Here is a 19133-nt window from a genome sequence, read left to right as displayed (position 1 = left end):
CCTAAGTGAATGAGCGTCAGCGTGAATACCTCCCAGGCCTGCTGTGGTTGCCAGTTCCTTGGCATGTAGGGACCCTTCTTACACCCTCCAGGACTCCAAGTTGGGACTTACTGCAAGATCCATGTTTCTTTCTCACACTGCCTAACTCGTGTTTTCATTTTATTTCAAGCTCTGTTTTCCCACTTCGAGCACATACTTCAAGAGGCTGAAGTGAGAATCCCGGCTAAAGGGCCACTGAGTAAACACGTAGATGTCATTTCTTCCCGGGGCTCGGAGCAGCACAGGTCTCTCCGGGCTTCTCTGAGTGCCAGAGCTGATCTCCAAGAGAGACCACGAAGGTTCCCCTCGGAGAACAGCTTTTAGACCAAGATGGATGCATTTAAGAAGGGCCGTTTATAGAGCAGCTGCTTTTCACCCGACCTTAATCAAACACTTCAAGTGTAGTTATAGAAACAGAGTGACTAATCCAAACAGCACCTTGTTAACTGAACGCAGACTCTGCCTGCAAATCCAGTCCAAGGCTCCTTTTATGGGCAAAGCTGCGCAACTGGCCTCCGCGAAGAGGCTGCAGTGGATCAAGCGACGAGCACTGACGGGGAGGAGGAGGAGGGCAGGAGGGTGCAGGAAGCCTGTGAGGCCCAGTGCAACTGCTTGCTGACTCTGGGACCCTGAGTGAGTTACCTAGTCACCTAATTTCTTAAAACCTCGGTCTCATCATCTATACCTATAATAATAAAAGCGTAATATGCTAATTAGACCAGACAGCCGAACCACCTTCCGGATGACCTTCTGGACGAAGCCAGTGTAAGTCCTGGCTGCAAGGGCTGAGTCCCTTGCACGAATTTTGTGATTCAGGCCTCTAGTATATATATATATATATATATATATATATATATATATATATATATATCCCTGCTTTCTTCATGGAAGTATCAGGAAATCCCACAAAATAAGCCATGGGTGTCGTTGTGCCTTGGCCACACTGGGTGGCTTAAACAACAGAAGTGTGTTTCTCATCATTCTGGAGACTGGAAGTCCAAGATCAAGGTGTCAACAGTGTGCGTTCCTTCTGAGGGTTGTGAGGGGGAGTCTGTTACAAGCCTTTCTCTTTGGCTTGGTGATGGCCATCCCTATATCCACATGGCAATCTGCCATCTCGGCTGTCTCAAGTTTCTCCTTTTTATAAGAATACCAGTCACACTGAGTTAGGGCCCACCCTATTTCAGCTTGATTACCTCTGTAAAGCTCCTATCTCCAAATAAGGTCACACTCCGAGGTTCTGGGATTTAAGACTTCAACATATGACTCTGGGGAAGAGACATAATTCAACCCATTAGTAAGGTAAGACGGATGTCAAGTGAAGTCTGGTGGCTGGGAAAACATCTGCTGCTTGGATGGCCAGGAATGCTCTACAGACACTCTTCCTGTGAGAATAGTCTCAGCCTGTCCTTCGATTTAACTTGAAGCCCTTGGAAGTCAGGGATGAGGAGGCAAAGAAGGAACGGTGCCCAGACACAGGGCCATCCCAGGGGCTCCAATGGCACCCTGAAAGTTCTGTCATAATATGTATTAGCATTAGTGAAATTATTTAAGTTTCAAATACTTAGACTATACTCACTATGTGCTGGACACTAACCACTTCATAAATATTCATGTAGTTCACCTAGCAACCAAGTGAGGTAGACTTTATTAATAACCCCATTTTACAGATGAGAGCACTGAGGCAAAGCGAGGTTCAATAACTTTCCCAAAGTTACACAGCGAGGCTGTGGCAGGGCTGGGCTTTGAAGCCAAGCAGTGTGAGTCCCGGCTTCCTACCCACGCTCTGAAGAACCTCTGGGCTGGGCTGGGGAGGCTCAGGTATTTCGCCCCGCAAGGAGCATTGCCTGCCATCTGTCCTGTGCTTTCTGTCCTAGATGAGTACGAAGTGGACTGGAGCAACTCTTCTTCCTCGACCTCAGGGTCCAGCACCCCGTCGGCCGACAAAGAGAAGAGCTGGCTCTACACGCTGGATCCCATCCTCATCACCATCATCGCCATGAGCTCGCTGGGCGTCCTCCTGGGGGCCACGTGCGCCGGGCTCCTGCTCTACTGCACCTGCTCCTACTCGGGCCTGAGCTCCCGCAGCTGCACCACGCTCGAGAACTACAACTTCGAGCTCTACGACGGCCTCAAGCACAAGGTCAAGATGAACCACCAGAAGTGCTGCTCCGAGGCATGACGGATTGCACCCAAATCACATCTGACGTTTCATTCCAGCGAGAGGGGCTAGTGAAGATTACACATTTTTTTTTTCCCTTTGGAAACTGAATGCCATAATCTCGATCACACCGATCCAGAATTACCGAAGGTGTGGACAGGACAGGCGGGCAAGTCGAGGGAGGAGGGAGATGCAGCTGCATGGGGGGGGTCACGACCCACCTAGCACCGCGGGGGGGCCGAGTCATTGCTGGGACAAAGACGGGAGCTCATCTCTTTGGGGTCACAGTTCTCTTTTGTTTGTGAGTTTGTTGTTGTTGTTGTTGTTATTATTATATTTTATTTCTTTGGTCTGTGAGCAACTCGAAGAGGCAGAAGAGAATGACTTTTCTAGCATAGAGGCAGAGGGGGATCCTTATTCTCTGCTTTCTGTTTCGAATCAACACTTGAAAAGCAAAGGGTCTCTTCACACTTTCCACCTTTAGGGGGGAAAACTCAAAAAACAAGCCGTGCAGCTCATCCCGTCTTCTGATCTTCTCATGACTCACGGGATCTGCTGTGGCGAAGGCCCTGCCGCCGACCCTGCACGCTGCCGTGCCCAGTCCTAGCATTTACGTAGGATTTTGTTGCCTTTAACTTTTTTATCCAGGGGAAAATTGCCATTTTAGGGTCAGCACGAACAGCTCTTTCCTACAGGCGATTTAAAACAAACCAGAAAGGAAACTTCTCCCGTCAAAATCCGCGGAAGCACCTCCGTGTTAGACGTGGACGAGCCTTAACAAGCTTTGTGAATAGGAGCCATTCAGACCAGGATGTATGGCTGTGGGGCTCCTGGCGGGGCCTCTGGGGGTGGTTCTTCTTTTTCTTTTCCCTCCTCCTTGTTCTCCTAAGACATGGACACATACACACACACTCATGCACACCCCCGTCCCCCCCCCACAGTTGTCTCCAAGGCCCAGGAAAGGCCTCGTTTGATAGTCTCAAAGGGCCGGGGAGACACAGGCTCCGTTTTCTCTGTCGGTGCGATGGGCCTGGTGCCCCCGGGCGGGAAGGAGGCAGTGGAGAGGAGAAGTCCAGCCCCTGATCGTGCGAGGGCAGAGGCTGAGCAGACCGTACAGAGAATCTTGATGAGTCGGCCTCTCCAGGAGTGAACATGGATCTCTTCTTGGGGTTACGGCCACCACCTCCACCTTTCAGGAAAGTCGGGCCAGGATGTAAGGGTGCCTCGCCAGAAGTCTACAAGCACTGTGAACCAAAATGCCGGCAACCCTGTCTCAACCCCAGAGAGACCGATGTTCTCTCACACACATACACGCACCAATTCATGTGTTTTTTTTTATTAAGTGCCTTGGAAAAGTGAAGAAAAATGTATTTTCCCTCTATGTCAAAATCAGTGAATATCACACAAGTTAAGGCATTCCTTCTTCCCTGACCCCGGGGGCTCCCCGCCCAGCCCCCCCCCCCCACCTCCCCGCTGACCTAATGGAATGAGCCCTGCTGCCCAAGTGGTAGTCAATGCCCAGATGACTCTCAGCTGCTCCAGAAGGGGCCGCATCAGGAATGGATGAACCTGTGCGAAGGATAGGATTGTCCGCGTCAAGATCCAAATCTGATTTTGTAGTAACGCCTAAGGTTTACCTGTCTGCTGGTTGAAACTCACCCAGCGTGCCCAGCCTATCGCATAAACTGTCAGACCATTTTTGCTGCTATGGTCACCCCCAATCTCATGTGTCTCATACCCAGGTGGAAGGGGAAGGGTGGATGGGGCTGGCAGTTCCTGTAAATGTTAACTCATGGAAATGCTGGTTCCAATGGGAACGTCACCAGGTTTTGTGTGCAGAGAGGGAGACTCATGCCGACAGCTATTTATTCCTACGTGTGTGTGTGTCTGTGCCGCCTTTGAGTTCTCTGTATCTACTGTGTATGTGAATGGTCACGTGGGACTCAGTGGTGTTGTTGTGACTTTGACTCTGACCGAGGGCCTGAGTTAACTGCTGATCTCAGCACTCACTGGCACGGTGGTAGTTAGAGGTGCAAAGTAAAGCCGTCAAGCCCAAGGGCTTAGCTGGAGGCCCACCCTGAGCTGGGCATACAGCAGAAGCAAGTGTTTAAGTAGCCTACCCTCCTCTTTGCCTTCCCGTGTAGCTCCGTGTTCAGGAAGCTAGCAAGTCCTGGGGATTTCCAGGAGCAGCCTGCAGAAGAAGTTCAAACGTCTACTCTGGGGAGCTGGCTGTCTCATGCCCAATGGACCATGTTACAGCTCCCCAAAGACCAGCCCTGTCTCCAGCCTGCAGTTCACCTCTAAGTTACATACAACTCAGCCTGCATCCCTCTGTATCCATGTTCTCCGTGAAGCCCCAGGTGGGCCCTGAGTGCTGAACAAAAGCAGGCTCCCCGGGGCTGCATGTAGATACCTCACTAATGCTGGAGGCTGGTCTCTGGCGAGACAGAAAGATAGTGGGGCCCGATTATAACTTGGCCAGAGGGCACCTTGGTGCATTTGTCGTCTCCATCTGCAGGTGGGCTGGCTGATCCTTCTCCTTAAGTCATTCCCTTTGGGAAACTCAACTCACAGTATTGATCTCCTTTTTTGCCTTGTACTGAATGACACATTACCTCCACGCTCTCCCGGACTAGACGGTCCACAGGGCCACAGGGTTGCTTTCTCTCTTAGGTGGGAATGAGGAGTTGACAGGGATGAGGGTCCAAGGAAGGAGCATGAATGGCAAGAAAACAAGGGGAGAAGTTAAACCATCACACAGGTTAACTTTTCCATGGTTTGCAGTTAAAGGTATTCGACCATTCGCTGGCTGAGCCAGATCACGGGAACTTGAGAGCTTTTACTGTGATTCTTCAATGTAAAAATTAAACAACAATGTCAAACTGTGTTTATATGATTTGTATAAAGCCTTTTTAAGATTACTATTTAAATAAACATTATACCAGAGATATTTTGTTGAGTGTTTTTTACTGGAGACGAAGAGACTTGGGGTGACCGAATCATCCCAGCTTGCCCCAGACTTTCCTGAAGGTCCCATGTCCCCAAAACCCCTCAACCTCAGCCAAACCAGGATGCTTGGTCACTCTCCTGGGACAACGTTTCTCAACATTTTCATGGGGAATTAATAGGTTGATTGGTTGGCTTTTTACAAAATAAAAATATGGTGGAGATGGGTAATGGGCTACCTGTCCCATAGGGCTATTTTAACTCAAAGACTTGCCTGGTCGATTTCCAAGACCATGATCCCTACAAACACACCTCTCAACGGTAGACCAGGGAAGGCCTCGCTATGCAGGTGATAGTTAAGCTAAAACCGGAAGAGATGAGGAGTCAGCTAAGCAAAGTGCCTGGGGAAAGCTTTCACCTGGAAGGAACAGCATATAGAGATGCTGCTGTGGGGGTGTCTGCTGTGCTCCTGGAAGACAGAGGCGGGAGCCAGATAAGCTCCTTCAAGGCACAGGGAGAAGGCTCTGTTTGATCTGCATCACCCCTGGCCTTCCTTAAGGTATGCAAAGAACAGCTCCCCACTTCCCATCCCCGTTCCTCACTGGCCCGGAAGGTCACCAGAGTCAGATTTCTGCAACTTCCCTCTCTGCCCTCGCTGTGATCTTGGTAATATCACGCGTCTCCTGAGATCCCTGCTTCTTTTGTATTCCTCGCCCTTGCAACAATAACAGAGGATAAAATGAAAAGCAAATTCTACTTTCCTTTAGTTGAGCTTTGGGGTATTTTTAAAGCCCTAGTAAACTAATAATATCTCCTGGTCTCTAGCCATCTAGTGTTTACATAAGATCTCTCTCTTTTTTTTTTTTCTTATCAGTATCCTTTGGAAATGTTTATTCAGTGCTCAGGGGAGGCAGTGAAATGAAGTTGGAACAGGCCCATCCTTGAGGGAAACAGGGTCCATCTGGACGCCACGGTGCCTTTGCCCCCGCAACGCTGGTGGCGGTGGTAGAGCCCGGGAGGGGAGCGTGAAGAGGAAATGGAAAGAGGAGTGTGTTCCCATTCTCCCAAGCTTCAGGCTCTAACCCCAGGCTGAGCTAAACAAAACTCCTGGGGAAAATATTTCTCCCGGGGGATAGGGTGTGAGATGAGGGGGTGATGATCAAAATATGAAATGCTACCTACGTAGGTTCTCAGAGCTCCCTTCTGTCCACCTCTGGGCTTCACGGTAACTTTTTTTTTTATGGGGTGTGTGTGCCTTTGAGCACTGCACAATTTGTACAATTTTTTTAATCCTCACTGGAGGATATTTTTTACATTGATTTCTAGGGAGTGTGGAAGGGAGAGGTGGGCGGGGAGAGAGTAAGAGAGAGAGAAACACCAATTGGTTGCCTCTCCCACATGCCCCCTACCCATAACCCTTCAGTGCTTGGGCCGGTGTTCCAACTACTGAGCTACACACGCCAGGGCCATCATGATAACTTTAATACCCGTTCCCATCAGCAAAACAGGAAGGGGCCTAAGAAACTTAAGGACTAAGGCAGAGGCACGCTTGCCCTTGAATTCCCACCTCTCAGAATCCCCAAGCCCCAAAGCCTGCTCCCTACCGGCCAAGGCTGGTCCTCCTCAGTCCTTCATTTTCTCGGTGACCTTGAGAGGAGCTCTTGGAGGAAGGACATGCCTTCTGTGTTCTCCCTGAACACCAGGGTGAGAGACCATTAGGGAGCCCTGAGCCAAGTTATTCCTGCAGCCTATCCAGCGAATGATGCCTGATCCTCTCTCCCCTGCCAGCAAACCCCAAAGGACAACTGCGTGCAGGCCGGCTGTTCGAGTGCTGTGAGAGAAAGACCTTCAGCTGCTCTGAGCCTGTCCTCAACACTCCACCTGCCTGGTGGCCCCAGGTGAGCGGGGCCCTCTCTCCACAGAGGATCCAGCCTGAGCAGGCCCACACGGATGCAAAGCCCTGACCTGAGGGTCAGTCCTTGTACACACAGAGGCACCCGGCACAGCCCTTCACCAGCAGAGAAGTGAAACCCGGTCCAGGGACTTGGGGTCTAAGGACTTGGGGTGCTCCGTTCTGGGCTCCTCACCAAAACAGCAGGCCTGAAAGCTGTGGTCAGGTATGAGCCCTCCTCTAGCCCAATTCAAACGACCTCAAGAGCCTCCCTGCCCCCAGCCCCGCTCCCTCCACCCCAGGCCTCTGGGAATCAGCAGCAGAGCCAGGTTGCCGTGGCTTGGAGCACAGCTCCGCTAATAAATCTCCATCCTGCAGCCCAGACTGCCTCCGCTGGGATCTGAGCGCCCGCTGGCTGCCCGGCTGCACTGCCAAGCCCCACACATAACCACCCTGCGGGCTTGACTCCAGAGCCAGGCAGGCGGCCTTTCTGGACTGGCTTTCTCTCGTCCCTGCTTTTCTCCTCCAGCCCCCTCATCTCACCTCTTCTTGAGCAGTTACGTTTCTATTCCCAGCCAACTGCTTTTAAATCTTGTGGAAGTTCAAAGAAAGCTTGAGAGGGTTTTGAAACCCACCAATGCTCCTTTGCCCTTGAACTTGGACATGCTGAGGAGGTGGGAGAGCGCTAGTCCCAGAGCTTGGGGGAACCAGGGTTCTCGGTTCTGCCTCTTGTTCTGTGGCCTTGGGAAGGTCATGCACGTCTTGGCTTTCCCATCTCTAAAGTGGGCATTGGGCTAAATTAATTTTGAGCCCTGAGCTTGGACAGCCCAGCTGATGCAGCAGTTCTGCTTTGTTGTCTGAATCTGTGTCAGACACTCAGGGAGGGAAAGCTCCCGGTGCTGAGTTCTCTCAGGCTCCCTTCCGCAGAGAGGCCGTGAGCACAGCCTTGGGCTTGATTCTATGGGGGAGCTGGCCCAAACCCAAGCTCTCTCTCAGCAAAATTGCTCTGTTTCCCAGAGCCCACCACTCGTAGCTATGTACATAGATGTTGATGTGCTTATTTGTCTATCTCCTACTAGTTCTTGAGGGAAGAATTTATGCATGATTTCATTCATATCCTCAGCATATTTTATATTAAATGCCTACTATGTGCCTTGCTAGATACTAGGAGACAATAGGTGTAACAGATGTGGTCCCTGCCTTCAGGGAGCTTACAATTCGAGAGAAGAGACTTTGGTGAGTCCAATAACCACACAACTCTGTCATAACCATCACAGCAGGAGCCATAAAGTGAAGAGTAGAGAGCTGTGAGTGTGGGAGCAGATTGGGCAAGCCACCCCTGAGCATCATGTCCAATGGAGCTGAAACCTCAGGGTGAGTCACATGACTGGGACAGGCAGGAGGGAGAGCATGGTGGACAGAAGGGGCAGCACAAGCAAGGATCAGAGGTAGAGGGAAACCTGGCAGCCGCAAAGGTGGGGGTTAAGGACAAGCACCTCATTCACTATTGTATAGGAGCCCCCAACGCATACCTGACACGTACTGGGCAAGCACAATAAACATTTGTTGAATGAATGAATGACATCTACATTCCCCTTCCTGATAGCATCAAGCTGCCCAGTTTGTACAAACTAAAAGGTAAGTGTTTCAGTTCTTCCTAATCACTACCTGTGCTTCCCTATAGTGCAGTGGTCGGCAAACCGCGGCTCGTGAGCCACATGCGGCTCTTTGGCCCATTGAGTGTTCTAACGCCACTTCTTCAAAATAGACTCGCCCAGGCCGAAAACCGACTTCTGTGCATGGGCCATGAAGTTTCAGTCGCACTGTATGTGTGCGCCCGCACGTGGTATTTTGTGGAAGAGCCACACTCAAGGGGCCAAAGAGCTGCATGTGGCTCACGAGCCGCAGTTTGCCGACCACTGCTATAGTGGAACATGTAGAAGTCTCCTAGAGTCTGAACTGAGAAAGTATACCCACAAGTTCCAACATGGAGATGGGTATTATTCGTTTCTGTGTAAAATTATAATTTTATGATAAACTAGAGGCCCGGTGCATGAAATTTGTGCACAGGAGGGGGGTGGGTCCCTCAGCCCAGCCTGCACCCTCCCGCAATCCGGAACCTTTCGGGGGATGTCTGACTGCCAGTTTAGGCCTGATCCCATGGACATCCCTCTCGCAATCTGGGACTGCTGGCTCCTAACCACTCACCTGCTTTCCTGATTTCGCCCCTAAAACTCAAGCTTTTTATTTTTTTATTTTTAATATTTATATTTCTTCTTTATTTTTTATTTTAAGATTCAAGCTTCTTGAGAACATGAGGCATTTAACATTATTCCATATTCCTTACAGAGAGCTAAGCATGGTAAACACAGTAAATACTTAATACTTATGGGCTTCTATGCAAACACTTTCCAATCAGGAATGTTTTAATAGGCAGTCTCCAAAAACTTGAACTAGAAAACCTAAAAGTAGAGTGCTCAAATTTCAGGCATCAGGTGCTATTAGCAGGATTCCTATCCCAATTAAACTCTAATTCTGAGCTCTCAACAGTCTGGACAAACTGCCCTTCACTATCTCCAAAGTTTGTTTGTTTATTTTTTGTCTGGAAAAAGACAGTAGGAAAGAGCGGGGTCTATACTGACAGCTCTGTGACGCTGGGCTGTGTAACCACAGGAGAGCACATAGCAGTCTGCTTTTAAAAAAAAAATCCTGTATAATTTCAAATCAGACTCCTCATGTCCTTACGTGACCCGAAACATCCCTGCACCAGATCCTCATTTTTAAAATGAGGTGTATGACAGGGTTCCCCCAGGGTCACGCACCACATGGGGGGACGGAGACAGAAAACCCGAGGACTTTACTTATTACCAACATTAACTGATTTTTTTTAAAATATATTTTATTGATTTTTTACAGAGAGAAGGGAGAGGGATAGAGAGCTAGAAACATCGATGAGAGAGAAACATTGATCAGCTGCCTCCTGCACACTCTTTACTGGGTATGTGCCCAACAGCAAAGGTACATGCCCTTGACCGGAATCAAACCTGGGACCCTTAAGTCTGCAGGCCAATGCTCTATCCACTGCGCCAAACCGGCTAGGGCTGATTTTTATCACACTGAAATGAAGGCAGTTGGTCTGTGCTGCTGTGAAATTAAAGGTGATTCAGAAGTAGGGTGGTTATTTATTGCTCTGTTAGGATAGACCCCAAAAATGACTTCTCAGAAACCAGGGCTGTCCCCTGCGACCCCAGCCAGACTCTGGGCTGCTCTGGGGGACCTGCCAGCTTGCTTCACAGTGATTCTGGCTTGTCTGTTTCTGGGAGTGCTGGCCGCTGGGCACGCCTACACCTTATAGTGGAGCTCGGCGTTCATCTTGGTGTACATGTCGGAGATGACGTCAATGGTGGCCATGTAGTTAACCAGGAACAGGCAAACCTTCTCCAGGCACTCCTCTTCCATCATGTTCTGGCCCTTGCAGAGCGTTTTCAGGAAGTCGGACTTGCAGGGCGCGGCATACAGTGCTGCCTGGAAGATCTTCTGCACGATCCAGCCATGGTACTTCTTGAGCACCATCTCATAGGCCTTGGGGGCGTTGACACGGATGAGGTTGGGGTGGCTCTCATCCCGCTCCCCATCACAGATGCTCTGCAGGAAGACCTAGATGAAGCAGAGGCTCCTTTTCAGACACATCAGCTCTAGTGTGGCCCCCACTTTGGGCCACTCTGCTCCATGCATTTCCTTCTCCGCCTCCAGGATGTTCTGCAGGGTCCGGAACTTGGCTGGTCGGTGTTGTACACAGCTTTGATTTTCGTGATGTTACCACTTATGTCTGCCTTGATGGGCGTAAACCCTGGGGACCCAAGGCAATCAAAGAAGGGCGGCAGGTGGGACATGCCTCCAGGAAGGGCCCGGTCTCAATCTGCTTGTCCTTGCGCAGCGGCTTCAGCAGGTGCTCAGCCAGCAGCGCCATTTCAGGGTTGAGGCCAGCGGTGATGCTGTTTTCTAATCGGATCTTCTTCTTCCTTCCCCAGAATACTCCAAACCTACTCCGGACGGACCCCAACCCCGCAGACTCTTAAGACCTCCCCCCCTATTTCTTTGACTTTCCCCCATCAAACTTACACCCTATCTTGTTGCCTAGGGGTGCCCCTAACCACTTCCTGAGGGGCGGGGCCAGCCCAGTGGGGGGCCGTGGTGGTTCTGGTCTAACGGTCTTTATGGTCGTGATGCTGTTACAGTCACTGGCTCTCTCTCTCTCTCTCTCTCTCTCTCTCTCTCTCTCTCTATATATATATATATATATATATATATATATATATAGAGATGATATATGATCATTTAGGTCAAATGTATTCAGATCTAAAAGCTGTTGAAAAGTTGGAGGGTTGCTGGAATTAGCAAATAAAAATATCCCATGCAGCCACTGTGGAAAAAGTTCTTGAAATTGATAGTGGTAATGGTTGCACAGCATTGTGGAAGAACTTAGATCCACTGAATTGTACACTTAAAAATGGTTAAAATGGTATATTTTATGTTATGTATATTTTACCACAATTTTAAAAAGCATTTTCATAGAAAAAAATGTTAAGCATCTTGCCTTAAGAATAAACTGCTGTGTAATACTTAGGACACACCTAAATTTAAAGTTTATTTATTGTTTATCTGAAATTGTATCCTGTATTTTATCTGGCAACCCTAAATGAGGGGCTTTCTCTTTATCCTAGGACCTTCCCAGGACCATCCTTTTAAAGCCAAGAATCAGTGTTTGTGGTCTGAGAAGAATGAGTATACAAGACAGACGCGGAAAATCAGGGGGTGCCTCTCTAATTATAGACTCAACCCTAGACAGAGACCACACCGTGATCCCTCAGCCCTCGCTCTCTCCATCAGTGAAGAGGTAGAGATTAGAAATCTTGGTTGGGTTTCCCATCTGTTGTTTAATCATCACGATCCACAAATGCAGTAAAAGCTGGTTATAAACCCCTTCTTACGATTGACCACGTGGCTAGAATTACAGTTGCAGATGGCGACGCTCATGCGTGTGACTCAGACGATAGCCTCGTCCCCCGCCATCAATGCATCTTCACACCAGAGTTGGTAAGAACCCATGGGGTGCCCAGATGCCTAATTGCACCACCATGTGCACCCATGTCTTCTCCGTGGAAGAAACTGCCTGCACAGTGCATCGTACAGCAAGAAACAACAGGTGCAAAAGGCAAAGGCCACTTTGGAACCATTTGGACCAAAGAACATGGCTCCGTGTAACAAGAGCGCCCACAGACTTGGCACGCCTGCGTCCATCTGCCTGCGCGATGGGCCTGGAATTGGACCACAGCCGAGGAGTCTGTGGCTGCCGTTCCAGGTGGTCCCACCTACTCCTTCTCTCAGCTGAGACGAAAGGCAGCTGGGGAGGGCATCGCGAGAAGAGATGGGTCGTGTCCAATTCATTTTTACTGGGTGCTGACAAGTCACGGCGAAAGTCTGGAAATGAGTAGCACAGCAAAAACACGCAGGTCACAATGCGCTGGTGAATGATTACCAGAGGAGAAATTCATTACCGGCGCGCTCAGCTCCCATCACATAAGGAAGTGTTACATTAACAAGATGGAAGGTCCCTGCGGTCCCCTCCCCAGCACAGCCCCCACTGCCACCGCCTGCCACCCCAGTATTTCAATCTGTGTTGCATGGTGGGAGCAAAGCCCAAAGGCGGGGGGAGAGGGGAGTTAATTCAACTATACTCATCAAAAAGAGGGTCACGGTGGCAGCCAGCACCCACTGAAGCAGATGCGGCCTGCCTGCCACATGAAATGCTTTCTGCCCAGCCGGCACCAGCCATGGCCCCTGGAGTCCGGCACCTGCCGATGGCATTGAACCAGGGGGAGTCTTTCTAAGCCGCCTCTGTCATTTGCCTTCCATCCTGGGTGCATGTGTTTCCCTGTAGTTGTGTGTGGCCCTCATCCCTGTTGGTCCCCAGGTTAACCTTGGACTTCTAACCTTTCCTGACGTTGACACAGACATGAAGGAGGTGCCAGCAGAACACCTGAGCTGGAGCCTGCGGAGCGACCAGAATGAGTCACACACGCTGGATTAGGATCTGCTCTGGACCTGTCCCTGGGGGGCTGGGAACAGAAAGTCTTGTTTTGTGGTGGCCAGCAGATGGTATAGACCAAGTGGCCTTCAAGTCCTTGCTATTCCGTGTCACCTGCAGCCATTGTCTCATTCCTCTTTATAATCTCTCTTCTCCAGTTACCACTCCCCACACTAAAGAATCACAGGCCACAAATGGAAGGTTAGCAGAGTCAACGGGACGCAGTCCGATGGGTCAGTAGTTCTTCCTTAATGAGATTCCTGCCCCTTCAAGCTGCCATGCGCGTGCAGAGGGGCCGGCCGGCCGAATCTGCTTTTAAAGTCAGGTGCCCAGCCAGGCCCAGGGCAGGGGGGGCTCTGCCCGGAAGGGGCTCTCCACAGGTGCCTTCCCCTGGAAACCGGAAAGCTCGGTACTTGGGCCTCGCCCCTGTGCCCAGCATCTCACCACTGAGAGGCCGTGGTCCCTTTCCTGGTGCAAATGTCAGCCTAAAGTGGGTGAGCAAACCCCAGCTCGATGGAAGCCAACAGGGTGTTAAATGTGAAACCTCCCAGCAGCCGGCTGGGCTGAGAGCTGCCGGCTCATTATGCAGCTTTCTCTCGGCTTCGGGAAGAGAGAGGGCGGCTCCCGCAGAAGCACACCGTGGAGACGTGCCCTCGGCCTTCCCAGCACTGGGAAAACCTTCAAAACCGCGATTTGTCTAAGCCCCATCCATCTTAATGTCAGTGTCTACATTTTTCTCCTCTCCTTTTCCAAAGCCGCCAAAAAAGAAAATGTCATTGCGTTTGGGGCCGATTCAAAAGCCGGGCTGAGGCGGCTGTTCTATTCCGGCTCCCAGCCCCGGCGTGTTCCTCTCCCATGGCGTCCTCAGGGGCTGCCCCTCCACCACCCCCATTCCTGTGTTCACTGGCATCTTGACGTCTCCTCTCTGCCGTACAGTACGGTCCTCGCTTGCCTTCTCCTAAAGCAGGAGTGGGCAGTGTCCGGCCCCCTGGCCGTATAAGGCCTGGGAAATCATCCGGTCTGGCCCTGCCACGGCATAAGGGGTGAGTTAATTAAATGTTGGGCCAAATAGAGCAGGCTAGTTTTTAAGTTGATAATTTTGTATGGCCCCGAAGGAGGTTATAAATATCCAAATGGCCCTTGGCAGAGAAAAGGTTCCCCACCCCTGCTCTAAAGCATCGGCCTTAGAAACTCACAAAGCTTAGCCGCCCCGGCTAGGACATCCGGGGGATTTTCACCGGAGGGAAGAGAGGTTGCCAGGTGTGGCTGTCAGGACCCCCAGGGGTTGAACAGCTGATGCAAGTTAATGTCCCTTTAGAAAGCATACCCCCCAAATTTGCCCAAAACACATGGAATCATCCCCAAGCTGCGGCAGGTTGGCTGGGAATGGTGTATGTATGACCTCCTCTCCCCTGGACGCCTTACAACGACCTTGTAAGCCTCGAGGGGCAAGTGGCAGTTCCGATGAAGGTGACAGTCAGAACGCATCCCTGCGGGCCCCTGGCTCACCCAGGAGTGGGGAGCGGATGCGCTGATTGATACCTGGAGGGAGGCTGTCGGCCAGGAGGACACAGAGGGAGAGAAGGGGCTCCCTCAAGGTCAGACCCGCCCTGGCACGCACGCTGTACATCACTTGGGGGAAAGATTCTCAGCAGGTAGATGGAGAACGGCGAGTAGGTGATAGGAAAACGGGGGGAGTCTCCGCGGTGTGGGCCGCCAGCTCTGCGATGGCCCCGGATGGTGAGGCACAGAACTCCTCAGAGAACTCTGTGCGTCCCTCCTCCGCCCAGCCGGGTACAGCCCTTTCCTGGGTTAAAATATAATCCAGGTTGAAAAATAGATACATAATCCTGGGTGAACTGTAGAGTGTGTGATTTGTGTCTCAATAACGCTGTTTTATGTATTCCAACCCGCAGCCCAGGACGGCTGCCGTGGGAATCCTCCTCCCCCCGCCCCCCCCTCTGCAGGAAGACGGAGGAGAGCATTGTTGTAAGTCTGGTCCTGTCCTTGCCCACTGTGGTGACTGTGAGGAAGACAGGCCTCCAAGGCTTAGCGTTTGGATGAGAAAGATTTCTCCCATTCCAGAAAGCCCCCGGCCGCCCTTCGGCAGCTCCCAGCCACTTTGCCGACGGGATCAGCTCCGGCCAACCCCATTTTAGAGAACGTCTTTCAGCGTGTTTTAATTAGGCATTTAAAAAATAATAACCTTATTTTTTTTTGTCCAGGGGACACAGATTCATAAGCTGGAAATAATAAACGGATTAGTGATTAATTAATGGCTGGCAGGTGTGGGGAGAAGCCATCTCTGGCTTCTTAGCATTATTTCCCTTTTCTCTTAAGATCGTTCTTTCTTATTTTAATTAATTTTTTGCCACCCCAGCACTTCTCTTATCAAATAGTCAAATAAACTAAACAAATAGAGTGCACTGAGACCAAGCTACTCAATGCGGTGTTTAATTGGAACCGTAGACTTGCCGTCTCCCCGTGGAGTCTCGGGGTACCTGGAAGCTGTCCCTGGCAGGGGGAATGGACGCCCAGCTCGAGCTCTCAGCATCTAGTTAACCTTCCTTGCAGGTGCCAAGGGCGCGGCTTGATTGAAAGAAGGAGCAGTGAGCCATCGGGTGGTTTGTGGTTTCTCCTGCCTGGTAAGGAGCAGAGGCGGTAACACATAAGGCTGTGGATGTCCTCCCATCCACCTGCTGCACCGGTCACTTCCGTGCCTACACTGCACGCTCACATGCCAGCAGGTGCACCGTCCAGTCGCTGGGCTGGCCAAGGCCAAGTGGCAGCCACATGCCTCTGGCTGCCAGCACCTCTGGGCTTGGCTGGAGGGCTGCCATCTCAGTCGCCATGTATTTACACCGGAGCAAGTCAGTCTAACCCAACGATCCACATCCATGTCCTCAAGCCGTGGCCAGAGGAGGGGTGACAGGCAGGACATGTGCTCACGGACAAGCCCCCAGCACAGGCCTCTCAGGGAATGTGGGCTTCATGTGAAGCTCTGTCCTTTCCAAGGTCAGAACAGCCACGGTACAGTGCACCGTGCAGTGTGTCCCTGATTGAGTGAGGGGTCGGATCTAGCTCCAAGAGGGGGCTTTGGGGACATAAGTCTGTAATGGAGTTAGAGCTACTGGCTGCTTCAAAATGAGTTATGGGCTTTAGGACCTTGGGAGATCCCGGAGGAGGGAGGACCTAGGCTATCTTCTCAAAAGCACATAAACTGTTGTGCCACGGCCATAGATTTATCCAGAAATGATGATTGGTGGGACTACAGAAGCAATGGAAGGGGAGGTTTAAAAGTGGGTCTCTGGTGGCCACTATGACCTTCAGCCCAAAGTATTTGTCTCCACATGGAGGCAAAGACAAAATTAGTTTGCCCTGTGACTGATGGAGCCCTGATGATTCCTTGTCAAGCATTTCAGTAACGGGGAGTTGAAAGGTGAAGCAGGGTGGGGTGGCAGAAATGAGCCATGGGGAGTGGGGACATTGTAAGTCAGGAAGCAACAAGAGTTGCTTCTAAAACCAGGCGGGCGGAAGGAGGGATTCAGCTAGAGGGAGGATTTTCTGCTGCTTCACTCTCAATATTCTTTTCTCTCTCCCAAGTTTGGAAGCTTTGAAGGACTAGGAAATTGGGACAGGGATCCCTAAGGGGGTTCCTAAAGTAGCCATGCATATAGATTTTTAAATCCTCAAGGATAAACTATGGAGCAGCCATAAAAAAATATAATGAGAAAGTTCTTTATGTATATACTAGAGGCCCGGTGCACAAATTCGTGCACGGGTGGGGTCCCTCCGCCTGGCCAGCAATCGGGGCTGATCAGGTCCATCTCACCCAGTCCCGATTGGGGCCATTTGGGGCTGGTGGCCAAGGAGGGATCGTGGGAGGGACTGCGGGAGGGCTCCAGGGCATGTCTGGCCTCATCTCACCCAGTCCTGATTGGCCAGACCCCAGCAACAAGATAACCTACCGGTTGGAGCATCTACCCTCTGGTGGTCAGTGCACATCATAGCAACAGGTTGGTCAACTGCTCGGTCAGACACTTAGCATATTAAGCTTTTATATATATAGACTAGAGGCCCAGTGCACGAAATTCATGCACGGGGGTGTCCCTCAGCCTGGCCTGCACCCTCTCTAATCTGAGACATCCCTCTTGAAATCCAGGACCACTGGCTCCTAACCACTCGCCTGCCTGCCTGCCTGATCCCCCCTAACCACTCTGCCTGCCGGCCTGATCATCCCTAACTGCCCGCCCCTGCCAGCCTGCTCGCCCCCAACTGCCCCCCAACCTGCCTGCTTGCCCCCAACTGCCCCCTCCCTGCCCACCTGCTTGCCCCCAACTGCCCTCCCCTGCCAACCTGATCACCCCTAACCACCTCTGCCTCAGCCCCGCTACCATGGCTTTGTCCGGAAGGATGTCCAGAAGGTCTCCCAGTCTAATTAGCATATTATCCTTTTATTAGTATAGATAGAGTCCTGGTGCATGGGTAGGGGCCACTGGTCTGCCTTGAAGGGAATCCTGGATCAGGGTAGGGGCCCCTTTGGGGGGTGGGGCTGGCCTGGTGAGGGGCCTGGGGTGGTTTGCAGGCCGGCCACGCCCCCATCGGGGTCCCTCCGCTGGGGGGCCTGGTTGGTCTGGGCAAGGGGCTGAGGGCCATTTGGGGGCAGTTTGAAGGCCAGCCAAGTCGCCAGCTTTGTCCAGAAGGTCTCCTGAAGGTCTCCCAAGTCTAATTAGCATATTACTCTTTTATTAGTATAGACTAGAAGCCCGGTGCACGAAATTCGTGCACGGCGGGGGGTTGTCCCTCAGCCCAGCCTGTACCCTCTCCAATCTGTGGCCATCTTGTGTCCACATGGGGGCAGGATCTTGTGTCCACATGGGGGCAGTCGGACTCCTGGAGGGATGTCCGACTGCCCGTTTAGGCCCGATCCTGGTGGGATCGGGCCTAAACGGGCAGTCAGACATCCCTCTCACAATCCAGAACTGCTGGCTCCCAACTGCTTGCCTGCCTGCCTTCCTGATTGCCCCTAACCGTTTCTGCCTGCCAGCCTGATTACCCCCTAACCACTCCGCTGCCAGCCTGATTGATGCCTAACTGCTCCCCTGCCAGCCTGTTTGCCCCCAACTTCCCTCCTCTGCCAGCCTGGTCACCCCTAACTGCCCTCTCCTGCAGGGTCGATCACCTCCAACTGCCCTCCCTTGCAAGCCTGGTCCCTCTCAACTGCCCTCCCTTGCAGGCCTGGTCCCTCACAACTGCCCTCCCTTGCAGGCCGGGTGCCTCCCAACTGCCCTCCCCTGCTGGCCATCTTGTAGTGGCCATCTTGTGTCCACATGGGGGCAGGATCTTTGACCACATGGGGGAAGCTATATTGTGTGTTGCAGTGATGATCAATCTGCATATTACTCTTTTATTAGATAGGATAGAGGCCTGGTACAGGGGTGGGGGCCAGCTGGTTTGCCCTGAAGGGCGTCCCTGATCAGGGTGGGGTTCCCTTGGGGCATGGGGCGGCCTGAGCGAGGGGCCTGTGGTGGTTTGCAGGCCAGCCACACCCCCTGGCAACCCAAGGGGAGGCCCTGGTATCTGGAATTTATTTTCCTTCTACAATTGAAACTTTGTAGCCTGGAGCGGAGCCAAGCCTGCTGCTCCCTCTGGGGCAGCAGCCATTTCTGTGGCAGTTAATTCACCTTCTACAATTGAAACTTTGTAGCCTTAAGCGGGTGAGCCCGGCCAGGGTGTGCGGAAAGCTTTGCTTCCCCTGTTGCTGCTGGCAACCCTGGCCTGCTCTCTCAAGCTCCATTCTGCCGCCATTTGTTTGAATTTGTTTACCTTCTATAATTGAAACTTTGTAGCTTGAGTGGAGGCTTAGGCCTGCAATGGCTATGGAAAGCTTGGCTTGCTCTGTTACCTGGGAAACCTTGCTCTCTGTGGCTGTAGCCATCTTGGATGGGGTTAATTTGCATACTCGCCCTAATTGGTTGGTGGGCGTGGCTTGGCTGGTGGGCGTGGCT

At 51.6% G+C, this 19133-nt stretch overlaps 1 protein-coding gene and 1 pseudogene across 2 annotated transcripts in view; one reads left to right on the top strand and one right to left on the bottom strand.

The window, feature by feature from the left end:
* Positions 1-5146, top strand: part of NRP2 (neuropilin 2) — a 120528-nt gene extending 115382 nt beyond the window's left edge. For both annotated transcript variants that reach the window (XM_008145249.3, XM_008145248.3), the window contains exon 17: positions 1917-5146. In XM_008145249.3, the coding sequence (XP_008143471.2) occupies positions 1917-2221 (305 nt within the window). In that variant the 3' untranslated portion in view covers positions 2222-5146. The remainder of the gene's footprint in view (positions 1-1916) is intronic.
* Positions 5147-10379: 5233 nt separating this feature from the next.
* Positions 10380-11007, bottom strand: LOC103289374 (glycolipid transfer protein-like; annotated as a pseudogene).
* Positions 11008-19133: the final 8126 nt, after the last annotated feature.

Source organism: Eptesicus fuscus, chromosome 11 (assembly GCF_027574615.1).
Source record: "Eptesicus fuscus isolate TK198812 chromosome 11, DD_ASM_mEF_20220401, whole genome shotgun sequence".
In the NCBI taxonomy this organism is placed as follows: domain Eukaryota; kingdom Metazoa; phylum Chordata; class Mammalia; order Chiroptera; family Vespertilionidae; genus Eptesicus; species Eptesicus fuscus.
Note: the sequence above shows the minus strand (reverse complement) of the source record. Positions and strands in the feature narration are given on the sequence as shown.